The following is a 23372-nucleotide window of genomic DNA, read 5'->3' as shown; positions in this document are numbered from 1 at the left end:
AAGTCAGGGAACCTGATTCCTCCAGCTCCATTTTTCTTTCCAATGTTTGGTTTGGTTACTCAGGGTCTTTTGTATTTCCATACATGTTTTAAATTTTTTTGTTCTAGTTCTGTGAAAAATGGCATTCGTGTTTTCATATGGATTGTATTGAATCTGTAGATTGCCTTGGATGGTATACTCATTTTGACAATATTGATTCTGCCAATCCAAGAACATGGTACATCTTTCCATCTTCAATTTCTTTCATCAGTGTCTTATGGTTTTCAGAGTTCAGGTCTTTTGCCTCCTTAGGTAGATTTATTACTACATATTTTATTCTTTTTAATGTGATGGTAAATGGATTTGTTTCTTAAATTTCTCTTTCTGATTTTTTGTTGTTAATGTATAGGAATGTAATAGAGTTAATTTTGTACCCTACAACTGTACCAAATTCATTAATGAGCTCTAGTAGCTTTGTGGTAGCATCTTTAGGATATTCTACTTATAGTATCTTGTCATATGCAAACAGTGACAGTTTTACTTCTTTTTCAGGTTGAATTAATTTTATTTCTTTATCTTCTCTGAATGCCATGGCTAGGACTTTCAAAATTATGTTGACTGAAACTGGTGAGAGTGGACGTTCTTGTCTTGTTCCTGATCTTAGAGGAAATGCTTTCACATTTTCACTGTTGAATATGATGTTAACTGTGGATTTGTCATGTATAGCCTTTATTATATGGAGGTATGTTCCACCTATGCCCACTTCCTGGAAAGTTTTTATCATATATGGCTACTGAATTTTTGTCAAAAACTTTTCTGCATCTATTGAGATGATCTTATGGTTTTTACTCTTTAACTTGTTGATGTGGTGTATCATAGTGATGGATTTGTATATATTGAAGAATCCTTGCATCCCTGGGATAAATACCACTTGATAATGATGCATGATTCTTTTAATCTGTTGTTGGTTTCAGTTTGCTAGAATATTGTTGAGGATTTTTGCATCTATATTCATCACAGTTATTGACCTATAATTTTCTTTTCCGTGATATCCTTGTCTGGTTTTTGTACCAGGGTGTTGGTGGCCTCATAGAATAAGTTTGGGAGTATTCTTGCTTCTGCAGTTTCTTTGGAATAGTTTCATGAGGATAGATGTTAACTCTTCTCTAAACCTTTGATGGAATTTGCCCATGAAACCATTAGGTCCTAGACTTTTTTTTCTTGAAAGACCTTTGATCACACTTTCCATGTCAGTATGTACTGGTCTGTTTATATTTTCTATTTTTTCCTGTTTCAGTCTTGGAAGGTTGTTCCTTTCTAAGAATTTATCCATTTCTTCCAAGTTGTCCATTTGGGGGGGCGCGTATAGTTGCTTATAATAGTCTCATATGATCCTGTGTATTTCTGTGGTGTCTGTTGTAACCTCTTATTTTTCATTTGTAATGTGAATGATTTGAGTCCTCTCCCATTTTTCTTGATGAATCTAGCCAAATGTTTATAATTTTGTTTATCTTTTCAAGGAATCAGCTTCTAGTTTCATTGATCTTTGCTGTTGTTTTCTTTGTTTCTATTTCATTTATTTCTATTTTATTCTTTATGATTTCTTTCCTTTTACTAATTTCATGTTTTCTTATTCTTTAGTTATTTTTTGTACAAGGTTAGGTTGTTTATTTGTGATTTTTCTTGTTTCCTGAGGTAAGATTATATTGAGATACACTTTCCTGGTAGAATAGCTTTTGCTGCATCTCAGGTTCTGGGTCATTAGGTTTTCATTGTCATTTGTCTCTAGGATTTTTTTTTATTACTTCTTTAATTACTTCAGTGCTTAATTGGTTGTTTAGTAGTATACTATTTAGCCTCTAAGTGTTTTTGTTTTTTATACGTTTTTCATGTAGTTTACTTTTCATCTCATAGATTTGTGCTTGGAAAGGATGCTTTATATTATTTCAGTTTTCTTAAGTTTACCAAGTCTTGCTTTGTGGTCCAGCATGTGGTCAGTCATGGAGAATGTTCCATGTGTATTTGAGAAGAATTTGTGTTCTGCTGCTTCTGGATGGAGTTCTTTATAAATAGCTTCTCAGGTGGCACAGTGGTAAAGAATCTGCCTGCCAAAGCAAGAGACACAGGTTCAATCCCTGGGTGGGAAGATCCCCTGGAGTAGGAAATGGCAACTCACTCCAGTATTCTTACCTGGAAAATTCCATGGTCAGAGGAGCCTAGCAGATTACAGACCATGGGCTCACAAAGACTTGACCACAACAGCACACACTTTATAAATATCAACTAAGTGTATCTGGTCTAATGTGTTACATAAGGCTTGTGTTTGCTTATTGATCTTTTGTCTGGATGATCTGTCCATTGATATAACTGGGGTGTTAATATCCTCCACAATTATTGTGTTACTATTGATTTGTCCATTTGTGGCCATTAATATTTGCCTTAGATATCGGGGTGCTCCTATGTTAGGTGTATATATAATTACAGTTGTTATAATAGCTTCATCTTGGATTGATCCCTTGATCACTGTGTAGTGTTCTTCTTTGTCCGTGTAACAGTCTTTATGTTAAGGTCTATTTTGCCTAATGTGAGTATTGCTACTCCAACTTTCTTTAGATTTCCATTTGCATGGAATATTTTTTCTATCTCCTCACTTTCAGTCTGAATGTGTTCCTAGATATGAAGTGGGTTTCTCATAGACAGCATGTATATGGGTCTTTTATATATCCATTCAGCTAGTGTATGTCTTTTGATTGGAGCATTTAATATATTTATATTTAAGTTAATTATCAATATGTATGCTTCTACTGCTATTTTCTTAATTGTTTTGGATTTGTTTTTCTAGGTCTTTTTTCTTTCCTTCCTCTTTTGTTCTACTTTCTTATGGTTTGATGAGTAAGTTTATAGTGTTGTGTTTGGATTCCTTGTGTGTATGTGTGTGTGTGTGTGCACATGCACACATCTAATTAGTTTTTCGTTGTGCTGTTTTCATGAGATTTTGATACAGTAGTCTGTATATGTATAAGGTTGTTTTAAGTTGCTGGTCTTTTTCTTGCCTAGAGGAGTTCTATTAGCATTTGCTAGTCTAATGGTGCTGAATTCTCTTGGCTTTTGCTTGACTATAAAACTTTTGATTTCTCCGTCAATTCTGAATGAGAGCCTTGCTGTGTAGAGTATTTTTGGTTGTAGGTTATTCCCTTTAATCACTTTGAATATTTTGTGCCACTCCCTTCTGGCCTGCAGAGTTTCTGCTGAGCAATCAACTAATAACATTCTGGGGATTCCCTTGTATGTAACTGGTTGCTTTTGCCTCATTGCTTTTGATGTTTTTTCTTTGTCTTTAATTTTTGTGAATTTGATTACTATGTGTCTTGTCATGCTCATCCTTGGGTTTATCCTGCCTGGGTTTCTCCATTTCCTGGACTTTAGTGACTGTTTTCTTTCCCATGTTAGGGATGTTTTCAACTATTATCCTTCAAATAAATTTTCAATTCCTTTCTGTCTCTCTGCTCCTTCTGGGACCCCTATCATGTGAATGTTGGTGCATTTAATGTTGTCTCAGAGGTCTCTTAGACTGTATTCATTTCTTTTCATTCTTTTATCTTCTGTTCTGCAACAGTGATTTCCACCACTGTGTCTTCCAGATCACTTATCCATTCTTTTGCCTCACTTATTTTGCTATTGATTCCTTCTAGTGTATTTTTCATTTCAGCTATTGTTAATCTATGTGTGTGTGTTCTTTAGTTCTTCTTGGTCTTTATTAAACAGTTCTTACATCTTTGCAATCCTTGCCTCCATTCTTTTTCTGAATCCTGGATCATCTTCACTGTCAGTATTCTTAACTCTTTTTCTGAAAGCTTGCCTCTGTCCACTTCACTTAGTTGTTTTTCTGGAGTTTTATCTTGTTCTTCATCTGGGACATAATCCTCTGCTATTTCAATTTTTTCTTGTTATTTTGTGATTGTGGTTTCCATTCCAAAGGCTGCAGAATTGTAGTTCTTCTTGTTTCTGCTGTCTGCCCCTCTGGTGGGTGATGCTATCTATGAGGTTTGTGCAATTATAACATTGTTTAAGAAATCAATTTATTAGCAGTTTTATCTCATAAACTACTTTAGACACAAAAAAGACCAGAGATGTTTTTAAAGGGTCCAAAGCTCTTACACAGAATATAGACATTAATATAGTTGCTTGCTGTTATGTAAGAAAACATATATGCATAAAAAGTCTGCTGAAATGGAAAATATTAGCTATGTGAAAGCAGTGAACTTACGGATGATTTTTCCTCTTTTGACATTCCAGAATTTCTATATTTTTTTACTGAGTACAAAGTTTTTGAGTATTCTAAATAGTATTCTAATTCTAATAGTATTCTAAATAGCTTTTAAAAGCCATACAACTCACACAGAACTCCATTAACGAACATTATTGTCTGTAGAACAAAGTTAAAATTTCTGAAATAAATATCCCCAAAGGGTATCTATTCCCAAATTGCTTTTCTTCTTAGCCCCTGTTTTCTTGTACCTCATCTAGTCCAGTCTTATCCCTTATCCTTGACATAGATGCTACTAATATATGTATCTTAGGAATTGAAACATGTTTTTGCAGGGTTGTTTTCCTAGGTACAAGAATTTGGTTCTTTTGGTCCATTGTCTTGCTGAGTGTTCTTGGGATCCTGGCTGCCTACACAACAATGCTGGTGGTGAGTAATGTTTCCCATTTCGCCCACCCCCTTCTCAAGTAGCCTCATAAAGTGCTCTTGTCCATGGTATGGTTCCCAATTGGTGCTGGGAGCCCTCAGATCACCCTTAGCAGAGTTTGGGTTTACATCAGCCCCTCGAATATTAGGGAGGAGGGATAGGTTGGTTGGAGGGGAAAGATTTGTGCTGTTAGAAGGTATATCTTTCTACTTTGACCCTTTGAAAAGGAGGCAGGACATCCCTTTTCTCTTCCTCTGTTTCATGGCTTATTTTCTGGTTCACTCAGTATTGTCATTTTAGATGCTTGCACCTTCACATGGCAGTACTTTTACACATTTAACTATTCATTTCATAGTGCATCTCCTGAGAATCAGTCTTTCTGGGCCTTACAAATTATCTAGTGTGTTACACCTGTTATACTGTGCAAGTGCTAGTCCCCTAGTCCAGGTGCAAAGTACATTTATTTTAGCAAGTATCTTTACACAGTAGAGACCCTGCCTATTTCCTGACACAGTAGTATCTGTAGTGTGAGAAATTCACACCAGACATAGTAGTGCTATGTAGTATGAGAAACTGAGGCCAAGCAATAGAGGAATCTGTAGAAGTGGAATATTTATGGGAGACTAACGTTTAGGTTACTGGAGTTTTTCAGTACCCACTTACACATAGGATGTATATATCTTTCTTTGATTTCATAATTTCTCATCCCCACTGATTTCTTGTCTGACACTAAAAAACCCAACTCCCAAATCAGTTGACATTTGCATTAACTTTTCTTTCAGCAAAATATATTGATTATTGTATGAGTCATAAGTACTGAGGTTACAGAGATCAAAGACATGCAGTTTCTGTTTTTATTCAGGGCACTTCAAAGACAGAGGTATGAGAAATAAAGTTACAATAGTCCTTAATTCAAGGAATTTAGAATCCAGTAGGGAAGTAAGTCCTAGACAAAAATAACCAACACAGACAGAGCATTATAATTGTCATTAGAAGGCCTAAATAAAGTTCAGCCTGGGATCTGAGGAGGAAGAGGTAATTTTCAGTCAAGAGGATTAAGTGAAACTTCTTGGAGGACGTGGCAGAGGAGTGGGATCTTGAAAGGATGTTGGATTTAGACACATGTTTATGGGAGTGTGGAAGAAAGTCCAGACTGTGGCAACATCATGACAAAGTCAGTGAAACAGAGATATATGGAGTATGACTAGATAAGAGGGAAGAATCAGTACGGTTAGCATGTAGGGGATAGTTAAGAAAAATGGGGAATATGGTTAAAACAATAGACTTGTGATAGATTTTGTAAGGCCTGAAAAGTAGGCTAATATACTTCGTATAAGTCAGATTCTAATTAGGATTATCATTTTGAAAGTCATTGCGTGAAGGATGTCTGTAGACAGAAATTAGTTAGAAACTTCTCTATTTAATGAGAAAAATGCAGATGAATGATGTATTTGGGGCAAGAATCTGGCCACTGAATTGTACTACTCTCATACATGATCAAAATAAAACTAAGATGGACTTCCACTGTCCAATAAGCCATGTGTTTTTTAATAGGCTTCTCCTCTGCCCTACATGTTTTTGGATACAGTGGCAACAAAAGAGGAGACCTAGATTCTGTTTCTGCTTTAAATTATTTTGTAACCTTGACCAAGTCACATAACTCTTCTAAGCCTCAATTTATTGGTTCAAATGAGAACTATAATAATATTTAATGATATTTTATAGGGCTTGGTAATGTACAAATAAATGGCCTGGTGACTCAGTCAGTAAAGAATCAGCTTGCAATGCAGAAGACCCGAATTTGATCCCTGGGTTAGAAACATCCCCTGGAGAAGGAAATGGCAACCCACTTCAGTATTCTCGCTTGAAACATCCCATGGATAGAGAAGACTGGTGGCTACAGTCCGTGGGGTCACAAGAGTTGTGCACAACTTAACAACTAAACCACCACCAAAGTACAAATAAAATCAAATCCATAAAATTATTTTGATAAAAAGGTGAGTGCCTTATGCATTCAAACTCTCCTTAATAACCTGAGAATCTGAAGACTCCAGTTTTCAGTCTGTGTCTTCACAATGACTTGGTGATTACATAGATTTAGATTCAAACCTAATTGAGGTTTATTGACTAATACCAATGTTAACAGCAGTGGTTAACAGTTGTAACAGTGGTACTGGTTCCTCAAAGAAGAGCTTTTAAAAAAAAAAAAAAAACTATTTATTTGGCTGTCTCTGGGTCTTGGTTGCATAGTTCGAGGTCTTTCATTGATGTGTATAGACACTGTAGCTGTGGCATATGGGTTAAGTTGCTCCTCTGCATGTGGGATCTTAGTTCCCCAACCAGAGATCAAATGCTTGCATCACAAGGTAGAGTCTTAACCACTGAACCACCAAGAAAGTCCCCAAAAAGAGCTTTTAAATGACCCTTGGAAGGGCTGGCCCATGACCTCTGTTCTCTCACTAGTGTCTCTACCTAATACCAGGAATAAGCTCCATCACAGGGAAAAGAAAATTGGTAGAAACTCAGGAAGGATATCAGTGTAGTGATTGTTACAAAATCCCAGCGAAGATAGTAAATTCTCTCTGGGTTGCTGGTGAAAGTTACAGCTAGGAAGTAACATGTGAACTGTGTTTGATGGGTCCATGGCATGGGGAGGGAGAGCTTTTTAGTCAGAGGACTAACATGGCAAACTCTTAGATGATGAAAAGAGCAGGTGTAGCAAAGAGTGAATGTAATGCCAGACTGTGAAAGGAATTTTGAGTTCAGTTTTGGGTAGCCTCTTGGTTTTTTCTTTCTTTGTTTTTTTTCAGGTACTTGGATTTTTGTTGTGTTGGGAAAAAAATGAACTATACCTGCACTGGTATCATAAGGTAGGACATCTGAATCTTCATAGGAGACCTGAGACAAGGACTGAATGTGCCTCTTTGGCACTAAGTGTTAAATACAGAGCTTCCCTTTCTTTGTCTCCCTTGGAAACAAGAGACCTGCTTACACTGTTTCAACTGAAATCATTCAGTTTCTAACAGGTGGAACTGACTTCCTGACCAAGCTGAACCCAAACTTTATTTTTTCTCACTACTTCATGTTAAACTGATTCTGTTCTTCCCATTCCCATAAAATCCTGTGCAGACTCCATTATTTTCCCAGTCCTTTATAGTCACAGAACTTTCTTATTTCAGTCATTAAGAATTTTAGTTTATTGTAGTAGACCGAGCTTTCCTGATGGCTCAGCGGTAAAGAATTCTGCAATGCAGGAGACACAGGAGATGCAGGTTCAATTTCTAGGTCAAGAAGATCCCCTGGAGGAGGGCATGGCAACTCACTCCAGTATTCTTGCCTGAAGAATCCCCATGGACAGAAGAGCCTGGTGGACTATAGTCCATGGGGTCACAAAGAGTCAGACCCTGTTGTAACCTAGATGGGAAGGAAATCCCAAAAAGTGGGGATATGTGTATACATACAGCTGATTCCCTTTGCTGTACAATAGAAACTAACACAGCATTGTAAAGCAACTATATTGTAATAAAATTTTTAAAAAATAAATAAATTTAAAAATAAAATTTTATTAGCAGTAACAAAGGATCCATATCTGGTCTGAGGAAACAAGTATCACTGACTCAACATTTGAAGACATGCAGCTCATTTCCAAAACTGCCTCCCTCATTTTGTTCTGCCATGGGCTTGAGCATCTCTAACACAGCCCCTTGCTATTTATAGGCTTTCAGGTATGACTTTGATACCGTTCCTTGTATTTCCTCAAATCCAGGAACATGTCAAACTCTGAGTGGTCTCCTTAAATTTCCTTTTACTCAAAAGAGAAGGATGAGCTGAAAATACAATTTAACAGTTAGAATGAATGGAAATTGAAATTGCAAGATCATACAGGGAAACAGGAAGAGTGAACATATAGGCCTTACTGAGATCCGGTTTTGGAGTTGGGACACCATGAGCAGTTAGTCACTACCAAGAAAACCTATGGGTTAAACCATTCTAATTACTATTCCAGGCTTGTGTCTATTGTAGAAACCATGCTCACGTTGCCTCTGTCAGTGCGTGCTGCTACTTGGCCTCCGCCTAGCAAAATCTCATCATTGCCTTTGAACTCAGGAAGCCAATTTCAATGGCAGCACTTCTCACCTTTATCCAGGCATAAAGGATGGCCACTACAGTGCTTTTCAAGGATGCTGACACTTTCCTCACCAATGTGTTTTTCAGTGTCCTCTGAGATCTCCTATAGAGCATGATATATAGAGTGGCTTAGCTCATCGTAGGTGATGTTAACATCATTCCAGTAACCTTTTCTCAATAAATCATTGGATTCTTTCTTCCACATTACACCAAGAAATTGCTGGTGTCCCAATTTTATAAAGCATGGGCTACTATTGACTGAAACTCCAGTACTTTGGCCACCTGATGCGAAGAGCTGACTCATTTGAAAAGACCCTGATGCTGGGAAAGATTGAGGGCAGGAGGAGAAGGGGACAACAGAGGATTAGATGTTTGGATGGCATCATCAGCTCAACGGACTTGAGTTTGGGTAAACTACAGAAGTTGGTGATGGACAGGGAGGCCTGGTGTGCTGCAGTTCATGGTGTCACAAAGAGTTGGACATGACTGAGCAACTGAACTGAACTGAACTATTGAGCCAAGGTTTCAGATACACAAACAGAACCACTCTGAGATTCATAATGCCTGGATGCTGATACATTGAATTTAGAATCTCTGGTAAGTATACATATATCAATAAATTCAGCCTGATTTAATATTACTTTATTTTCTCCTTGTCTAGCATACTTAATATTACATTTTTTTTTCCTTGGCAAACATCCTCAGAATCAATTCTGACACATATTCTACAGGATTTTTGTTAATAAATTTAACAAAGCCATCATCTCTTCAGGTATTCTGTGATCTAATTCCAGTTACAAATGCATAACCAATGAGAAGTGGTGGAGCTGGTTATTAGAGGAGTTGGAATACCCTTGGAAGATGGCTAATTTGTGTGGACCTTTAAACCCCTGGCCTTTAAGTCTCCCTGGCAACGGAGTTTCTTTAGGGCTTGAAATTTCAGTGTGAAAAGAGTAAACCTGGAAGGAAAGGATTAGCAATCAGCCCTATAGTACATTCCCTTCTACTTAAATGTGCTCAGAGAACAATGAATGACCTCAATTAAAACTCTTTATTTTAAAAAATCTATACGTAACTAATAACCCAACCTCCTAATAAACATACTAAAGATATTAGCCAAAAGATAGTGGAGAGTCCTTATCTATGGAAATTTCTAGGAGGATCTAAATTGGTATATCTAGGTTGCTTACAATAAATAAACTTACCTGGAATTTATAGATTTGTAAGGTGGGAGGCATGGCTGGCTGAAGTTGTACAGTTAACAAAATATAGTTTTTAAAAAATGATGCACCATAACCCAAAAGATAACTTCTGTGGAGAAATGTTTTCACATACTTTGCCCAAAACACACCTCACAGTTTGGGTCCCAGACCAGAATACATTGTAATGTAGGAAAGACCTTTTTATGAATAGCTACTTTTGACAGATTTCCAAGGGAAACCATTTTATCTGTACCTTATAATTGCCTTAAATCATTAGAAAAGCTTTGTGTTGAATAAAATCACAGAATTACATGAGATTCAAGTGAGTCTCATATGTCTATTAAAGTTTGTATTGTGATGCATTTGGTTTGCTAATAAGTTATTTAAGATTTAATATCTATATAGATCTATGTATAGAAGAGTTTAGAGTGTCATTTTTGTTTCCTGTAATGTCCTTGTTGAGTGTGGATATCAGTGTTTTTGTTGGCTTCAAAAAACAAGTTAAGAGAAAATTCCTTCTTTATTCTTTGGAAGGGTTTTTTTAAAGTTGAAATATTTCTTCCTTAAATGTTTGAAAAATTAACCCTGAGGGCAGCAAGGCCTGGAGTTTCTTTTAAGAGGTTTAATTACAGATTCAGTTACTTTCATAGATAAAGAATTATGGAGGAGTGGAAACCAAGCACTGTCTAGAGGGCTACATACATACAGAAAACTATCCATTTGAAGGGAAGCAGTTAAAGTTATGTATTCTTGGTCTCAATGTTCATTTCCTATGACTAAATATAGTTTTCTGGACAGCAGGTTTTTTTCATCTGTTCACCAAATATTTATAGAAAGTTTATTATGTGTCAGACATTCTAAAGACAATAAATAAATAATCATGAACATTATCCCTGATGTCATGAAGCTTATAGTCTATTTGGGGAAAGCATACATTGAACAAATTACTGTTTGCCTGAGATTGTATTGAGTCGTATTTTTAAAAAGCAAATATTTGTAATGGGTACTGTTGAAACTGAATGAGGCATGCTAAGCATTGAGGGCCAAGCTGACATGGAGATAATAAAACAGTAAAGGAATCAGACCACATAGCTGTGTAGGTTTGTGTGGTTTTTTTTTTTTTTTCCAGCCATGGTGCACAAAAAAGACTTCACAGCAAAGAAGGTGGATTATTAGACCCATGGACTATTAAAGAATGGCTAGATTAAAAAAGATGAGGAAATGAGGTCCCTGAAACTGTGAGTACATGCATGGCAATCCACTCCAGTATTCTTGGCTGGAGAATCCCGTGGACAGAGGAGACTGGCAGGCTACAATTCGTAGGGTTGCAAAGAGTCGGACACAACTGAAGTGACTTATCACACACTCATGCACATTTCCCAAGGACAGTTCTGATCCAAGCTTAGTGTCCGGAAGTCAAAGTGAAAGTTGCTCAGTTGTGTCCAACTCATTGCGATCCCATGGACTATATAGTCCATGGAGTTCTCCAGGCCAGAATACGGGAATGGGTAGCCTTTTCCCTTCTCCAGAGGATCTTCCAAACCCAGGGATCGAACCGAGGTGTCCTGCATTATGGGCAGATTCTTTACCAGCTGAGCCACAAGGAAAGCCCAAGAAAAGTGGGTAGCCTGTCCCTTCTCCAGCGGATCTTCCCAACCCAGGAATCAAACCAGGATCTCCTTCATTGCATGCAGATTAACAGCTGAGCTATCCGGAAAGCCCCGAAGAAGTCAATATATTCATTTTATTTCCCTAGATCATGGTTCTGATAGTGATTATGTTATGCTCGTTTTTGATGTGGATTCTATTAACTTTTTGGAGAGAGAGATGGCTCACCATTGGGCTGTCACTGAAGGTAAGCACCATCCTTAGTTGTAGCCCTGTCTGTCCAGATGTGTTCAGCCTGACTTTTGGCTTTCTCTCAGGTCTTTGCTCCTTACATACACCTGAGCAGCATATCTGCAATGGTTTTGCTTTCCTGGCCTGTGGCCTTCTACTTGATCCATTTGGAAGGAGAAGGTATGTCCTAAGGGTGGAACCTTCCCTGATTCTTCCAGCTCTGACTTTAGCTAGTGTACTTCACTCAGCCAAACAAGGTTGGTAGATAGCCAGCACTGTAGCTTTTTGAAATTAATTTAGCTTGTTATTCAGGCATGCTTCTTCTGGTCAAACTCACAGCCCTACATGGCCTGTTATAGCATTTCTCTGATCAAACAGACCCTCTTCTAAAAAGGGATTCTCCTTCTAGAAAAATAAGAATTTTCTCTCTGTTGTTACACACTGACTGTCTAGGAACAGACTGAAGTAGTTGTGGGCAGGGTAGAGGGAATTTTAATTTCATTTGACCAGTGATGGTACAAGTCAGAGTTCTTTTAGTTTATATTCAAATATTACTATTTTCAACTCAAGAACCAAGTGCAGATATCCCCTGGACACATCTTAGTACTTCAATACAGTCCCCAGTGAAATACCGTGGAAACAAACAAGAGTCAAGAGCTATATATGAAACTATTTTGAGAATGGAGTTCTCTCTCAGCACCCTTACTGAGAAACCAGGAGGACCTTCTTCTATGTCTTTTTTTTTTTACTGCTGGTTAAACAGGGAGTGCCTGCTTCCTGACATGTAAGGATGCAAGAAAGAGAAAAACTCGATTGGTAGTGTTGTCATTGAGTGTACACGTGTGTATGTATATGTGACCAGTGGGTTTTAGGAAATGTTTCTGGGGGCAAGAATTTAAAGGGGACAGTAATGACTCTCTTGTTTTTCATTTCCTGAATTTTAGCTAGAATGAGAAGATACCAGAATACAAGTAGTGAAAGAAGAAGAAACAAGTGGTGTAATATGCTCACAAAGTTGAGAGGTTAGAGCTGGCAGATCTAGATTTGAAAGCAACATAGGTGGTAATTTTAAAATGTACAGATGGGTAAAATCCTCCAAGGTCTAAAACAGTAAGTGTTGGGGAATGGCCAGTGATAACAGGTATTATGGTCAGGCTGTGTGTGTGTGTCTGTGTCTGTGTGTGTATTTAAGAGATGAATGAGGAGAGAGAGAGAAGTGTCTACTATTTATTGAGAACCTGTGATGAGTCAACACTGTCATATCAATTACATGAGATAGATGTTAGTAGCAAAATAGTTCCATTTTTCAGAATGAGAAAAGTGAAGATCTGAAGAGGTTAAACAACATGTCTAAGTCACAAAATTAGAAACTAGTAGTCTCACTTTGAACTTGGATTTCTTTCAACTAGTATCCCTTCTACTATCCCTCACTGCCTTCAGTACAGGGGCATTTTAGTCTGATCCTTAAGGGCTTGAGGACTTTCTCAGAACCAACCAAACTACTCCTCCTTCTGAGAAGCTATTCCTTAACATTCCCTCTCCTTCTACCTCCTATAAAACTCATTCCCTTGTAAATCTGCATTTGCAATAATTTTGACTTAACAACACTTTTTATTTGAATAGTTCTTTACTTTCAAATCACTGAAAGAATATGGGGATATGACAGAAATTGAGAGTAAATCAGTGAGTCCACAGATTCAATGAACCCACGCACTAGGTATTTACTGACTGTTGTTTTGGGGATAGTTATTTGCTTGGGATGGTTCTCCATTCCTCTTTTCTTTTTTGTCACTTTCTCCTTCCAACTTTTTCAGTTCTACAAGTGGTTATTGGATTGCCCTTCCTTCTTATCCTTTTATGTCTCTATGTGGTGCCATTTGGGACTTATTCTCCCTGTGTTCAGGAAAAGGATAAATTAGCACCCAAGCCGAACTTCTTTGGTCATAGAGGTGCAGCCATGGTAGGTCCGAGCATGATGGATGTGGGTGAGTACAGATGTGCTTGGGTGTGGATGAGACAATGGCACATCAGATCCAGGAGCCCCTGGAGAAGTGAAGAGTTTGGCTTGAGATGACAGGAATAAGTAGTTAAGTGTAGAGGTTGGACTTGAACCCAGGTCACCTAATTCTCAGTCTTTTTTCTCTTTATTGTGCCCAGTGACATTGCCTCAGATGAGCCAAGTCCCCAAATCAGGTTCGGTAGAGTAGAATGTAGGCAGATTCTTGGAGAAAGAGCCAAGGGAACCAAACTCTGCTTCCTAAAGTCTTTTCATTACTGGGTCCCCTCCCTACCCTACAAGGGATGTTGGCAGAAAAGACTGTGAGATTAAAGGCCTGATGTCCTTTTCTTACATAGCTGGGACCTGAGAATACCATAATGTCCTTTGAGAAAGCTGTTGAACACGGGGCCGATGGACTGGAGAGTGATGTGCAAATAAGGTAGGAAAGAAGGGAGGGGCCAGGGTGGGAGGAGAAAAGACCAATGCCATGGACGACTCCAGCCCGGCCCAGGCTGTAGAGAGAGCAAGCCCCTGGGAGTTTCTCCCGTGTTCACATGGGACATCTGCCCATGACACACATACATGAACTACTTCTCCTTTACAAACAACATATCTGCAACCCCTGCATTCTCAAACACAGGCTCATAGATCACTCTTTATAGTCTCCACACATAGCTCAAATTTATACCCCCTACAAACATGCTTATAACTCATTCCCATGCCCTCCCTTAGCAATCTATTTAATTAACATTCCCTGGGTACCTACCACATTCCTATTATATCCTTCTTTTGAGTGCTAGGGAGAGGCAGATGAGTGAAATATAGTCCTGCCTAAGAGCTGTTCCCAACCAGTGAAGGAGATGGGGCATGTTTACAAATAAACACAGTACAGGACCGTGTGAGGTGAGGGCCTTCCAGAAAAGAGTAAGGCAAATGCAGTGGAACCTCAGTGGAGGAGGATGAGTCCCCCTCCTACTCTGTGAAAAATTATCTTTGTGCTCAGAACTGTGTTTGTGTTGAGCCTTGAAGGAAAAATAGTATTTTCCCAAGCAGAGATGGGGAATCTTGGCAGAGGCCATAGCTTAGCCAAAGGCATCCCAATGAGAAATAACAAATTTGTGGATCAGTGTGCTAGTCTATATGAATGCCAAGTGTAATTCACTTCGGGGACATGAGATGGCTATGTGAGGGGGAGGTATAGTTGCAAGACTTACTGAGACTGGATCACGGAGATCCCTAAATGTGTAATGAACACCCATGCTAGGCTTTAAAGAAAGATCAGTTTATTGTTTTAGGAAGACTCATCTGAGAATTTGTGAGAGCAAATTGTGAGGGAGATGGGCAGTAGGCTTTAGCATTGTCCAAGGGAAAATGAAGACCTGTATCACAGGAAGACGTGGATCACAGCAGGGACGAGGACAAAGAGACGTGCTTTTTTGTAGAATGTGTGTGCTTGGGCGGCCGGAAGTACAGATGAACTGCTGGAGGCTGTTTCAGTGAATGTGGCGTTCTCTGCTCCCTTCCCGCCTCCCTGGTGGCTCGGACAGTAAGACAGCTGCCTGCAACGTGGGAGGCCCGGGTCTGATCCCTGGGGCAGGAAGATCCCCTGGAGAAGGGAGTGGCAAGCCTCTCAAGTATTCCTTCCTGGAGAATTTCGTGGACAGAGGAGCCTGCTGGTCTACAATCCATGGGGTCACAAAGAGTCAGACACAACTGAGCTACTAACACACACACACACACACACACACACACACACACACACCCTTCCTTCCCAGCCTTCAGTGAGCCAAACAGGAAAGAAATGAACATCTTATTTCACAATGGAGAACTGTGGTTTTAACCTGAATTCAAAGAAAAGAAATGTATTGCTGAGGATATAAGGCTATGTACATGATAAAGCCAGGATTAGAACTAGATTTCCTGATCCCAGACTAGGGTTCTTGACATTACCTAACAGTGGTGTTACTCAGCTGTTTCTTGCAGGATATTTTAAGCAGAATTGAAACTGGATGTTCTTTCAGAGCTTCTGGGCTTGTTGTGTGAGTGCCTAGAGGTCATGGCCTAATGTGGTCATGATGCTGAGCCAATGAGCTCCTGGCACATTGTCTTTCTCTCTTATCTTGTGACTTCAACTTCAGTGTAGATGACCCTTCCAGCCCTTCAGTTTCTCTGTGTCTCGATGTCTTCATTTCCCATTACCACTTCCTCCACATACCTCCACATTGGTGGTCATAATCTAGACTTCATCACTAATAAAAATTGCTTATCAGCCATAGTCTAGCCAGAACAGGAATACCACAGCAGTAACTAGAACAGGAAAATGTAATATCATGAATTACTGAGTAGTAAAATGGGGAAACAGTGGAAATAGCAAGAGACTTTATTTTGGGGCGGGGGGGCTCCAGAATCACTGCAGTTGGTAATGCAGCCATGAAATTAAAATATGCTTACTCCTTGGAAGGAAAGTTATGACCAACTTAGACAGCATATTAGAAAGCAGAGACATTACTTTGCCAACAAAGGTCCGTCTAGTCAAGGCCATGGTTTTTCCAGTTATCATGTATGGATGTGAGAGTTGGACCATAAAGAAAGCTGAGTGCCAAAGAATTGATGCTTTTGAACTGTGGTGTTGGAGAAGACTCTTGAGAGTCCCTTGGACTGCAAGGAGATCCAGCCAACCCATCCTAAAGGAGATCAGTCCTGGGTGTTCATTGGAAGGTCTGATGTTGAAGCTGAAACTCCAGTACTTTGTCCACCTGATGCAAAGAGCTGACTCATTGGGAAAGACCCTGATGCTGAGAAAGATTGAGGGCAGGAGGAGAAGGGGACAACAGAGGATGAGATGGTTGGATGGCATCACTAACTCAATGGACATGAGTTTGGGTGGACTCCAGGAGTTGGTGTTGGACAGGGAGGCCTGGTGTGCTTCAGCTCATGGGGTCGCAAAGAGTTGGACATGACTGAGCAACTGAACTGAACTGAAAATGTTGTTAACTTCTAAAAGAGGAACACAGGACTGTGGAAATGCACAAAGAGCAGCTACTAGAACTTCAGCACATTCCACCCTGTTCTTTCCAAGAATTAGAAATACATTAAAAAAAAAAAAGTTTAAAACTGGACAAAATTCACAAAGCATCTAACAGAAGACTCTGAAAGGTGGAGAATTGGAGGTGGACTGGCTAGGTTCATAATACTGAAGGAACTTCTTAGTAGGGAGCAAGTTTCCTGTTGGTTGTTTCGGTTTTTTCCTCATATACCCTGACATGAGCTCTGAAGAGACCTGCACAGAAACACCTACAGCTGCAGAGGGGGAAAAAATCTGCTTTTTCTAGCCAGGGAATTTGCAGTAGGATTGTCCAGAAGGCTCTAAATGTTTTGACCATACCAGTCCTACTAAGGGGAACACCACACAAAAGCCACTCCCCTTCCTCTCACAGCTTGAGGCTGTGGCCCTGCAGGATATGAGCAAATCCCTGTAACGATTTCTGCCCTGGTATAAGAAGTAGTACCCCTCTCCTTTCTCTGCCTACTTAAGAGTGAAGTACTGAGAGAAGTTTTCTAGAGAAAGTGACTTTTTTGTGCTAAAATATATTTAACATAACACTTATCATTTTGACCATTTTTAAAGAAAATTTTGTTAGCATATAGTTGATTTACAATATTGTGTTAATTTCAGGTGTACAGAAAAGTGAATCTGTTATACATATATCTACTCTTTTTGTTATTGTTTAGTTACTATGTGGTGTCTGAATCTTTTGTGGCCCCATGGACTATAAGCCACCAGGTACCTCTGTCCATGGAATTTCCCAGGCAAGTTCTGGAGTTGGTTGCCATTTCCTTCTCTAGGGTATCTTCCTGACCGAGGGATCAAACCTGCATCTCTTGCATTGCAGGCAGATTCTATACCACTGAGCCACTGGGGAAGCCCAGTCTACTGTTAAGTGTGCAGTTTAATGGCATTCAGTATATTCACCTTGTTTTACTACTATCGCCACCATCCATGTCTAGAACTTCTTCATCTTCTCAAACTGAAGCTCTGTACCTATTAAATAATTACATAATCCGTAGAGCATGCAAAATCTGTTTTGATCAGCTGTTTGTGTTACTTGTAAGGCTTCCAGTCAATAGTAGACTATTAGTAGTTAAGATTTGGGGAGTTAAAAGTTATGTATGAATTTTTGACTGTGCCCGTAACACCCCATTGGTCAACTGTAGTAAAAAAAAAAAAAAAACAAACAAACAAAAAAAAAAAAACACTATCTATGAAAAATGTTCAAATAACCAATAGAAAGCCAAAATTAGAAAACAGGGGAACAAAGTTGGAGCAACCAAACATCAAACTAGTATCAAAGTGGCAGACTTAAATCATAACATACCAACAAATATAATAAATATAAATACTCTAAATATACAAATTAAAAGACATATACTGGTAGGCTATATATATTAAAACATAATGCATTAAATACATATAATACATAAACTATATGCTGTATACAATAAATTCACCTCAAATATAATGATATAGACAGACTTTTCCAAAAAAACTGACTTAAAACTCAACATCCAAAAACTAAGATCCTGGCATCTGGTCCCATCACTTCATGGCAAATAGATGGGGAAAAAGTGGAAACAGTGACAGATTTTATTTTCTTGGGCTCCTAAATCACTGTGGATGGTAATTGCAGCCATGAAATTAAAATTACTTGCTCCTTGAAAGAAAAACTATCATAAAACAAGACAGCATCTTAAAAAGCAGAGACATCACTTTGCCAACAAAGGTCTGTATGGTCAAAGCTATGGTTTTTCCAGTAGTCATGTACGGATGTGAGAGTTGGACCATAAAGAAGGCTGAGTGCCAAAGAATTGATGCTTTTGAACTGTGGTGCTGGAGAAGACCCTTGAGAGTCCCTTGGATAGCAGGGAGATCAAACCAGTCAATCCTAAAGGAAGTCAGTCCTGAATGTTCATTGGAAGGACTGATGCTGAAGCTGAAGCTCCAATACCACCTGACCACCTGATGCAAAGAGCTGACTCATTGGAAAAGACCTGATGCTGGGAAGGATTGAGGACATGAGGAGAAAGGGATGACAGAGGACAAGATGGCTGGATGACATCAACAACTCCATGGACTTGAGTTTGAGCAAACTCCAGAAGATAGTGAAGGACAGGGAAACCTGACATGCTGCAGTCCATGGGGTTGCAAAGAGTCAGACACAACTTAGCAACTGAACAACAACAAATAGGTTAAACTAAAAGGCTGGAAAAATGTACAAATAAAGGATGGAGTAGTTATATTAATATCAGACAAAGTAAACTTCAGAGCAGAGAAAATCACAAGAAGCAAACAACATTACAGAATGATTAAATTCATCAAGAAGACATAACAATTCTGACCGTGTGTGAACCCAAGAATAGAGCTACAATATACATGAAGCAAAAACTGACAAAACTAAAAGGAGAAATAGACAAACCTATAACTATAGTTGAGAATGATGAAACCCTTCTCTTAGTAATTGATGTAAGACTAAACAGAAAACTATTAAATATACAGAACAACAAGATGATGCTGGACTATGCCATCAGCCTGCAGAATCTAAGTAACACTGATAGAACACTCAACACAAGAACAGCAGAAGATATATTGTTTTCCAGTATCCACAAAACATAATATAGACCATATCCTGGGCCAAAAAAAAAAAAACCTCAACAAGTTTAAAAGTACTGAAAACATACAGAATGAGTTCTCTGACCACAAAAGAATCACACTAGAAATGAATCACAAATGAATCACAAATCAGAAAATCTCCAAACACTTGGAAACTAAATGAATCTACTTCTAGATAATTCATGATTTAAAGAGAACATCTCTTGTATTTCACATGTGATTTGCAAAAATTTCTTTCCATTGTACGTTCTCTCATTTTCTTGATGGCATCTGATGTTAACAAAAATGCAAGGCAATTCACTGACCACTGCCTCACACTAAATATATAAAAATTAACTCAAAATGGATCAGTGACATAAATATGAGAGGTAAAAGCTTAGAATTCCCCCATTATACAGCGTGAAGTAAGCCAGAAAGATAAAGACCAATACAGCATACTAACGCATATATATGGAATTTAGAAAGATGGTAACAATAACCCTATATGCAAAACAGAAAAAGAGACACAGATGTACAGGACAGAATTTTGGACTCTGTGGGAGAAGGCAAGGGTGGGATGTTTCAAGAGAACAGCATCGAAACATGTATATTATCTAGGGTGAAACAGATCATCAGCCCAGGTTGGATGCATGAGACAAGTGCTTGGACCTGGTGCACTGGGAAGACCCAGAAGGATCGGGTGGAGAGGGAGGTGGGAGGGGGGACAGGAATGGGGAATACATGTAAATCCATGGCTGATTCATGTCAATGTATGACAAAACCCACTACAATATTGTAAAGTAATTAGCCTCCAACTAATAAAAAATAAAATAAAAGGAAAGGGAATCTGTCTTCAAATATTAAAATGATGACCTTGTGGGGAAAAATAAATAAATAAATGAAGAAAAAAAAAAAGCTTAGAATTCTTAGAAGGAAACACAAGGGTAAATCATGACTCTGGATTTGGCGGTGAGTCTTTCTGTATGACACTAAAAGCATGAGCAACAAAAGGAAAACATAGGTGAACTGGACTTCCTCCAAATTATAACCTTTTGCTCATCAAAAGGCATTACCAATAAAAACAAAAGACAGATTACACAATTAGAGAAAATATTTGTAAATTGTGCATCTGATAAGAATTTGTATTCTTTTTTTAAATTTTAAATCTTTTGGATCATAATATTCTATTTTATCCTATGACACTATTGGCCACAAAATTAGCTTTACCATCTTGGCTTCAGCAGGTATAGAAGAAAATGAATTACCATCTTCATTGCTGTAATGTGTTAAGCATTAAGAGCAATGCCAAAGAATGTTCAAACTACCACCCAGTTGCGCTTATTTCACATGCTAGCAAGGTTTCAGCAGTCCATGAATCGGGAACTTCCAGATGTACAAGCTGGGTTTCAGAGAGGCAGAGGAACCAGAGATCAAATTGTCAACATCGGGGGCCCCTGAGATCAGTATCTAGTTTAAGTGTTTCAAGTGGAAAGTATTCTTTTGAGTTTCCACTTTGAGAGCATTTGGATTAAACAAAGAATAAAATACTGATGCCTACAGCAAAAAAGTAAAAAATTTGGGCAAAGGACTTGGATGTATTTCTCTAGAAAAGTTACGCAGGTGGCCAGAAGGCACATGGAAAGATACTCAACGAGAGTAGCACTAGAAAAGTACAAACCAAAGCCATTATGAGAAATCACTTCACACTAGTATGACTGTAATTAAAAACATAGAAAATAACAAATGTTAGTATGGAAGTGGAGAAGTTGTAAACCATGTACATTACTGGTGGAACTGCAAAGTGATATAGTAACTATGGAAAACAACTTCTAATTCCTTAAAAATCTTAATGTGGAATTACTGTATGAACTAGCAGTTATACTCCTAGATGTGAGTGTATATTTTTATATACAATGAAAAAGTAGAAACAGATACTCAGATAGGTACTTAGATGCCAATGCTTATGGCAGCATTATTCATAATAGCAAAAAGTTGGAAACAGCCCAAGGTTCCATCAGCAAGTGAATGAATAAATAAAACGTGTGTGTGTGTGTGTGTGTGTGTGTGTGTGTGTGTGTGTGTAATGGAATATTATTCAGCCATAAAAATTAATAAGGTCTGCAACAACAGGGATGTTATAATACCGATGAACCTTGAAAACAATATGCTAAGGTGAAAGTAGCTGGAAATAAAAAGATAAAGTATAATTCTGTGTGTATGAAATATCCAGAATAGGCAAATTCCTAGAGACAGAAAGTAAATTAAAGCTACCAGTATTAGAGAAAGGGAGCAATGGTGAGTTACTTCATGGTTACAGAGTCTCTGTTTGTGCTAATAGAAAGTTTTGGAAACAGATAGTGGTGATGTTCCTATAACATTGTGCATGCATGTAGTACCACTGAATTGAACATGAAAAATGGTTTTAATACGGCAACTTTTATGTTTTATATATTTTACCATAATGAGTATAAGTGAAAAAAAAACTAAACAATGGAAGAAAAATAAATAGTACTAGAGAAAATGGACATCAGATACAATAAAAGTGACCCTCAACATAAACCTCATGGTTTAGGGGAGAAAAAAGCACAAAAACTCATAATTGATTAGGATTTAAATGCAAAAATGTAGAATTATAAAATATTTAGAAAACCAAAGAGGGGAAGATCTTTGGGATTTAGGACTGGGCAGAGTATTCTTAGACTTTATACCAAAAGCACTGTCCATGAAATGAAAAACTCATAAATGGGGTCTCAAAGTAAAACGCTTCTATTCTGTGAAAGATCTTGTGAGGCGAATAAAAAGAAAAGTATCAGATGAGAAGGCAATATTTGTAAAACACGTATCTCACAGAAGACATATATCTAGAATATATAGGAAACTGTCCAGCTCAACAGCACAAAAAATATTCTGAAAATAGACAAAGTTAGAAAATAGACAAAATTAATGATCAGTCACTTTTCCTAAGAGGATACATAGATAGCTAATAGGCACATGAAAAGATATTCAACTTTAGTAGATATTAAGAAGATGAAAACTAAAACTAGAATCACTACTTACTGATCAGAATGGCTAAGTTTAACAAATAGTGATATCTTCTAATGATGGTAGATAAACTGGATCACTCACACATTACTGGAAGAAATGTAGAATGGTATAGCTGCTCTGATAAGTTTAGCACTTTTTAAAAATACCTAATATGTACTTACCATACAACCCAGAAATTACACTACTACTAATTTATTCCAGAGGGAGGAAGAATTTGATGTTAATACAAAGACCTTTACATTGATGTTCATAGCAGTTTTATTTATAATGGGCAACATCTGTACAACCCCATTTTCCTTCAAGAAGTTCAAGAGGTAAATGGTCAGGTGTGGTGTATCCATACCATGGAATAGTATGCAGTCCCTGGGATTCTCCAGGCCAGAATATTGAAGTGGGTAGCCATTCCCTTCACCTAGGGATCTTCCCAACTCAGGGATCAAACCCAGGTCTCCCACATTGCAGGTGGATTCTTTACCAACTGAGCCACCAAGGAAGCCCAAGAATACTGGAGTGGGTAGCCTATCCCTTCTGCAGAAAATCTATCTTCCTGACCCAGGAATTGAACCGGGGTGTCCAGTCTTGTAGGCGGATTCTTTGCCAGCTGAGCTACCAGGGAAGCCCCAGTGGAATACTGCTCAACAATGAAAGAGAATGATGTATTGATACATGCAGCAATTTGGATGTGTCTCATGGGAATTGTGCTGCATGAAAAAAAGCCAATCTCTAAAGGTTGCATACTGTATGCTTTCTTTTTTATATAACTTTCAAAATCATAAAATTAAATGATTGAAAATACATCAGTGGTTGCCTGGGATGAACAAGGGGAAAGAACATGGTGT

At 38.2% G+C, this 23372-nt stretch overlaps 1 protein-coding gene across 6 annotated transcripts in view; it reads left to right on the top strand.

Annotated features, from left to right (window-relative positions):
• GDPD4 (glycerophosphodiester phosphodiesterase domain containing 4) overlaps positions 1–23372 on the top strand; it is a 132846-nt gene that overhangs the window by 32716 nt on the left and 76758 nt on the right. For 4 of the 6 annotated variants that reach the window (XM_070472962.1, XM_070472960.1, XM_070472957.1 and 1 more), the window contains 7 exons: positions 4582–4675; positions 7484–7543; positions 11760–11858; positions 11929–12022; positions 12787–12864; positions 13657–13802; positions 14198–14280. In XM_070472962.1, the coding sequence (XP_070329063.1) occupies positions 4667–4675; positions 7484–7543; positions 11760–11858; positions 11929–12022; positions 12787–12864; positions 13657–13802; positions 14198–14280 (569 nt within the window). In that variant the 5' untranslated portion in view covers positions 4582–4666. The remainder of the gene's footprint in view (positions 1–4581; positions 4676–7483; positions 7544–11759; positions 11859–11928; positions 12023–12786; positions 12865–13656; positions 13803–14197; positions 14281–23372) is intronic. The other 2 variants (XM_070472959.1, XM_070472961.1) reach the window with 2 other exon arrangements.

The sequence above is a fragment of the Odocoileus virginianus genome, chromosome 10 (genome assembly GCF_023699985.2).
Source record: "Odocoileus virginianus isolate 20LAN1187 ecotype Illinois chromosome 10, Ovbor_1.2, whole genome shotgun sequence".
NCBI lineage: Eukaryota > Metazoa > Chordata > Mammalia > Artiodactyla > Cervidae > Odocoileus > Odocoileus virginianus.
The sequence above is the reverse complement of the archived record's forward strand: the minus strand, read 5'-3'. Positions and strand labels throughout refer to the sequence as shown.